Source organism: Parasteatoda tepidariorum, chromosome 10 (assembly GCF_043381705.1).
Source record: "Parasteatoda tepidariorum isolate YZ-2023 chromosome 10, CAS_Ptep_4.0, whole genome shotgun sequence".
NCBI lineage: Eukaryota > Metazoa > Arthropoda > Arachnida > Araneae > Theridiidae > Parasteatoda > Parasteatoda tepidariorum.
In genome coordinates, this window is record NC_092213.1 from 66310093 (window position 1) to 66317486 (window position 7394).

At 27.0% G+C, this 7394-nt stretch overlaps 1 protein-coding gene across 1 annotated transcript in view; it reads left to right on the forward strand.

The window, feature by feature from the left end:
- Positions 1–291: 291 nt before the first annotated feature.
- LOC107442849 (uncharacterized) overlaps positions 292–7394 on the forward strand; it is a 61327-nt gene continuing 54224 nt past the window's right edge. The window contains exon 1 of the mRNA XM_016056509.3: positions 292–690. Within this exon, the coding sequence (XP_015911995.1) occupies positions 651–690 (40 nt within the window). The 5' untranslated portion in view covers positions 292–650. The remainder of the gene's footprint in view (positions 691–7394) is intronic.

Below are 7394 nucleotides of genomic sequence, written 5' to 3' on the forward strand. Positions count from 1 at the left end.
ATCTACCTTTGAAACTTAAAAATAGTACTCTATGCTCTTAAAAATCCGATTATTATATTGAAAGTAATTGTGGTATTCCGTTTTAATTTAACGCAATTTGCATCTTAACTTTAAAAAAAATATATACTTTTGTAAATTGCTTCACCTCTTACGTACTTCGTCTCTTAAAATAAAGAAATAATTCTTATTTCAAGTTCTGCTAATTAGTTCAATAAATAGAGAAATCTTCCATTTTATTAATTTTATTTCATAGAACAGAAAGCTTGTCGAAACTGAGTAAATAAAATAATACTTATTGACGAAACTGAATAAATAAAAATAATACTCATCGAAAACTAACTGATGCGTCTCTAAGCGGTTTCACTTTCTCACTGAACTTAAAACTACCACTCCATCAAAACGTTAAAATCTGGAAACGGCACTTAACAACATGAGGGGTGGATTACAAAGCAATTTGTCGAAATGGGCATTCTAACGATGTCTTTCTACCTGAAGACCCCTGGCGACACATCTCCCTTCGCCTGAAAAGCTCTTTCTCCTGATCCCGGATCTCAGTGTCGATTTCGGCATTCAAGAGGATAGGTAACACAACATAGGATAAGTGGATCATAAATTTGGTGCTCCATGTGCCGCTCTCTGCCAATTTCTCTATGCTTCTAATCCTTTTTCTTCGGCTGGCCTTATTGCCGGGTAAGAGTTTCTTCCTTTTTTTTTGTTAATGGATTTATTTTATGCTTTTAGGTAATCTGTTTTACTCAGCCAAATGTATAAAATGCTTAAAATTGATATTAAATAATATGATTAAATTCGCTATTACTAAATGAAATACAGTTAAATTTGATTTTAGATTTTTTGATTAAATTCGTAATTATTGAGCCAAATGCGTAAAATAATTATAATTAATATTAAAAATTTTAAATAAATTCGTAAATAATTGAATTGAATGCGTATTAAAAAGTTTAATTAAACCAATCGTTTTTTTTTTATAATTTAGTTCTATATTGTACTCAGATTTTGTCCATACTATCACACTTACTTGAATTAAAAATTTGTATTTTGCTGAACGAGTAGTTCGCGGAATGTAAAAGCAGAAACAGATATAAACTTTAAACATTGTCGATTAAGTTTAAAATTATTTCACCTTAAAATTTCTAGAATGACTGTATAATTCTGTCTATTTAAGTTAATTACATTATTGCAAAAGTGCTCCTTAAATAGATAATTTAAATATTTTTTTTCTAACCAACATGGCCAATTTTAAAAATTTATGCTGTTAGCTAAGCCAATGTACCGAAAAAAATATAATGATTTTTCTTATTCTTAATAAATGGGAACACCATGTAACACAGAATTTACTATGTTAAAAATTTTTAGGGAAAACTTTCGTTTATTTGATGCTTGTGCAAATACGATTGTAAGTTTTTTTTTACAAAATAGATTAAGTAAATGAGTATTATAAACTTATTTATCTGCCTTAAAATAATTTTTCTAATATTTTAAGGTATTTACTTTTGTTTTTATGTGAATATTATATTATATATTTCAACAAAATGAAAACAGATTTATAATCGTTACACAAAAATTGTACTATTGCACATTAAAATTTCGAAAGCATATAAAAATTGCTATAAAATTATTAACTATTTACTTAGACATAATAATTACAAAAAAATTCACTATAGACCATTTAAAATATTGAAAGTATAATTCTTAATTAAATTATTTTATAAAAATTTATTTGAAAACAAATAGTTAACTTTAAATATAATATTACATATATTGTAAACCGTAAAAAGCTTATTCAATTTGAGCTTCTGAGGTTAATTCATACTTTATTCAGAAGTTTTGTTGCTTTAATTTTTAGATTTCTATATTTAATCTTAATTATATAAGAATTCGATTAAAAATTTACTTAAAAATTGATAAATTTACTTTAAATATAATAGTATCTACATTGTAAAATTTACTTTAAATATAATAGTATGTTTATTGTAAACCAGGAAAAGTTAATTCAATTTGAGCTAATTAGGGAAGCTCATACTTTAATCTCAAATGGCGGTAAACTTTTACAGGTTTTGTTGCTTTACAAACTCCTGAATTTTGACATTTAATTTTAACTAATTAACAGTAAAGAAATTTCTTTGAATTGAAACATATAAAGCTGGTGCTAAATGCAAAAAATAAAAAAAATTATTTATAAAAAGTTAAAATCCATGAAGGAATTTTGAATTATTTTCACGCGTTTTTGCCGTAATCTGCCACTATTTGTTGAAGGAAAAATTTTTTATAACTCTCTTGCATCATGAATGCAGGATGATAATCAGGATTTTTTTTATTTTAAAAGCTTAAATTACTGTAAGTATTCAAGATGGAGATTGGTTAAACTCATTTCTGCAGAATTTTCTTATAATATTAGATAAAATGTGATGATAATCGATTGCCTGTTTAATTATTTTTTAATATTCATATTAAGGTTCAAGAACTTCAGAAGATAACAAGCTTAACCATAATTACACAACCTATGAAATGCTATCAGGTGCATTTGCAACTATTAATAGTTTTTCAAGATGTATAGCTTCTCCATACTTTCTTCCCATGTTATTCGAGTGCTTAGCGCATTTGGATTTCTCTACATTTATGGTGATTAAATACTAATGATCTTACTGATTCTAAGTGAGAATTCCACTGAGTATCATTTGGCAACTGCGTCATGCATGCATGAGAAAACAGAACTAATTAACTTCAAGCTGTTAATTAAAAGGGAACTCTTCATTTCCTAAACCATTTGGTTTGTAAAAAGGGGAATAATCTAATTTAAGGTTGAAAACACTTTAAAAGGAGTAAATTCCTATTGCGATAAACTGGAAATAAGGTGTAGCTAAAAACTAGAAGCTGACCATTTCTTGTGTCTTATTGAATATTTATTTAAAAAGTAGCATTAATTGTTTGATTCATTTTAATTATTCCGGAGTTGAGGATCTGAATACTGATCATCAATCTTTTATTTAAAATATTGCATAATTGAGAAATTTAATTATTTAAAAACACCACAGCCAAATTTACAAAAAATGCACATGTGAGTCGTGATGAATCTGTAAGTTTTTTTCTGATTTTAAAGAAAGGAGATTATTAAGCTCACCAGCGTCCTCCTGAAACTTCAAAAACTGGTTGTAAAATTTCTATACGGATCTTTGAAAACTCACTGATGTGCCTTTTCATATGTGAGTAATGATGAATCTGTTAGTTTTTTCTGATTTTAAAGAAAGGAGATTATTAAGCTCACCAGCGTCCTCCTGAAACTTCAAAAACTAGTTGTAAAATTTCTATACGGATCTTTGAAAACTCACTGATGTGCCTTTTCACATGTGAGTGTGAGTAATGATGAATCTGTAAGTTTTTTCTGATTTTAAAGAAAGGAGATTATCCTGAAACTTCAACAACTGGTTGTAAAATTTCTATACGGATCTTTGAAAACTCACTGATGTGCCTTTTCAATTTAATTCTTCTAAGAACAGATTTTTTTTTTAATACTAATTTGAAAAGAAAAGAGATGAGTTTTCGAATTATTCTTTTAGAAATTTTTCTTCTTGTTTTTTAGTTTTAGGAGGATATTTGTCAGTGCAGTTATTCGTCAACAGTTCATTTTTTTTAATTTACAAAATCAATTATTGATACATTTTTGAATCTGAATGGGGAAAAAAAAAATTTTTTTCAAACTTTTTTTTTTGGATTTTATATTTTATACAAATATAATTCTGATAATCTAACTGACTTTTTTTTAAAATTAATAATATTTTTTTGCTTGTAATTATAGCGTCAGAAAAAATATATGTAAAAGGGACAATGGTGTCCTATCTGCATCAAAGGGTTATAAAAAGTCATTAACTCTTATAAAACTAACTTAATCCAGAAATTAATAGCAACTTAAAAATTAAGTAGATATCAAATTAAGACTTTGGCACTTTTATTTCTTCTAGATCTTGTTGGAAAATCATTTGTTTCTCAGACAATTTCAATCCAGTTTCTTAACAAATATTGTCAGAAAGGAAAATGTTAATTATTTTGTACCTGACCTATGTCATAAAATTTATTCAAATGTAACTTTATTAAAAATTATAATAGCAGCGAAATAATAAGTGTTTTAAATAAATCATTCCTAATTACACAAATTCGCAACATCTTGTTAGATTTTTTTATCACAATAAGTTTTATAAAATCATAAGCATTATCAATATAGTGATTAAATTTTCTCTATATAAATTACATTTTTTTTTTCATAAAAGAATAAATAAAATTCCTTGCGAAACACTAAATTTCAAAATGCTACAAATTAATAATTAGCCAATATAGAGAAAAATTTCTTCACAAAGACGCAAAATATCATGTACCAAAGTTATTAAATTTATTGTGAAGTTCCCTATTTAGAACAAAATTTATTTCTGAGCAATAAATACAGAACATTTTTTGAATCATAGCGTAACAGTCTTAAAGAGAAATATTTCAGAACACAGAATTAAACCTTTGGAAATAATACACTGTTTCTATAAAAAGTTAAAATAATAAACTATTCTTACCAATAAATAAATATTCAATATTTCATTTCAATCTAAGAAAACATTTTGTAAATTATAGATAGATCCATTGAAAATTTTGATGAGGGAAACAACAAAACAGGAAAGAGGTCTCAATTGAGAATTGAATAAGAGAAAATGTTAAAAAAGTTTTGAATGTTTCCACTTGGGATTAGTTTTTCGGTATAGTTAGAAATAAAAATTTCTGAAGCAAACATTCTTAAAACTTGAATTTCAGTTATTAATATATAACATTTTAGTTGATAATAAAAGATAACCAGTTAGCGAAGAAAAAAAGATAGGAAAATCTTAAGAATTATTTAGGAAAAAAACTTTGCAATGACTATTTTAAACATGTCCGTTATTCAATTTTTATTACCTAATTTTTTATACTTCATTTTGAGTAATAGTTAACTGTTTAGATATTTACTTCAATATTCTTTAAAAAAAAAAAGGAATCGTGTTTTTGTGTATATGAACTTCATGCCATTGGGCATGTCTTAAAACTAATCATAAAGTTAAAAAATACAGTTGATAAATTTTATTGTAATAAATGCATCTCTCATGATTATTAAAAAAAGGAGGAAGTAAAATCAAAATGGAATTAATTTTACTCTAAATGTACAATTAAGTGTAAATAATCTTTAATGATTAATGTTTAAGTCACATAATAATAAAATTACTTATTTTTTTTCTTTTTTACAAAAGATTATTTTATGAACATTTAAAATGGTAACAAATGTTATACTTTACTATTTTATTAACTTGATGAGTTTGATTTACAATTATGATACATAAAGAATTAAAATATATATATAAGATCCAAGAGCAAAAATATATAGAGCAAAGTTTTTAGTGATCGCAAAATTGATTTTGGTTACCTCGATTTTACATCCACTATCACTTTAAATAATACTGAAATCTACAATTACCCTATTGGTAACTATGTAAATATTGTATCACTTTATCAACAGTTCTAAATAGTGGTAACGAAAATGAGAAAAATTTTCATCTAATTTTATTTTTACCACTAAATATTATTTTCTTGAAAAAATGAAAGCTTTGCACAATGCACAATTTGACCCCGAAACGTTTAGGTGACAGACAATGTAAAAAAAAAAAAAAAAACTCTTGCTAATACAACTGCTCGTCCATACCGTCCAGTGGAGTCATTTGTTTAAACTCATTATTAGTCATGAGCTAATCGAGTCATTTTACTAAATGGATTCTTGCAAATCAGTTCAGCAGAATGAACAGTTTAGTGAATAATTTTTTTTTACCAAAAAATAAGATAAGAACCTAACACTAATGTTCTAAAGATTTTTGCAAGGGTCGAAATTTAATTGGATATTCCTAATAAAAAATATTTTGTCCTGACCCATAGGAAAATTTGCCATAAAAAATTGCCATAGGATATTCCTATGGGGTTTTGCCATACGTATATGGCAAAATTTTACCATAGGCAAAACCCCATAGAAGTATCCTATGGCAAAATTTTGCCATACGCATATGGCAAAATTTTGCCATAGGCAAAACCCCATAGGAATATCCTATGGCAATTTTTTGCCATACGTATATGGCAAATTTTTGCCATAGGCAAAACCACATAGGAATATCCGATGGCATTTTCTATGGCAAATTGTTGCCATACATGTATGGCATAATTTTGCCTTACGTATATGGCAAAAGTGTATGGCAAAATTTTACCATAGGCAAAACTCCATAGGAATATGCTATGGCATTTTTTTATATGGCAAATTTTTGCCATAAAACTAAGATGTGCTAGAGTTTATGACGAAATATTTTTGCATAGGGAATGTTACACTTTTGCCATACAGCATATGGCAACATTTCTGGTTGATATTTTACCATACATCAAAAAATAATTACTTACAATAATCTTTCGCAATGGATATTAAAAATGCAAAACTTAATAATTGTAGAATAAATAAATATCCAGAAAGCTTTTTTTAAAATTTCTTTGATAAACTTCCCCTGTTTTACTTGCAGAATCCTTTCTGAATGCTGTTCTTATTCAAATAAATTTTAAACGGTTAGTACTAACTATTAGAAAATGGGTCCGGTGGTCGGAGCGAGTGAGAAAAATATTGGTTATGTTGATTAGGAACAAAATATATTTAGTACAGGCAACCAATATTTGTTAAAGCTGTAAGAAACAAGAAAATAGAAAGTGGGTCCGGAGGTCGGAGCGAGTGTAAAAAACGTTAATCTGATTGATTGGTATCATAATTAGTTTGATAAGCGTCAGCCTGAAAGACCTAAACCTAAAAGAACCTAACCTAACCTGTCAACCTAAAAGAAAGCGAAGTAAAATAATGGTCCGATGGTCGGAGCGAGTATGAAAATTTTTAAAATTTTGATATGTGATACTAAGCTAAAAATTAAACAGACTACTGAAACAATAAAATATTATGAAAATTCAAAAGATAAAGAGTGGGGCCGGGGGTCGAAGCGGAATTAGTTTAAAATAGACCAAACGGGACAAAAGCCGAATATGTAACGGTGCAACCAGTGGTGGCATGTAAACAAAATTTTATCTATAAAAAAGATGGTATTAGACTATGAAAAGCTAAGAATAGAAAACAGGCTAAATTAGTTGATCCCCTACTAGTGAGGGATTTAAAACTCAGAAAATTTATGTTGAGTTGTGTTAAGCACATTTAGAAAAGAGAACACAATATAGAAACATTGGTAAATACAAAACATGTTTAAGACATGATTAAAATTGGTGAAATTAATAATTGTTATTGACAATTTGACACTTGGTCAGGGATAGTAAATAAAAATTAATTGGGTATAGGG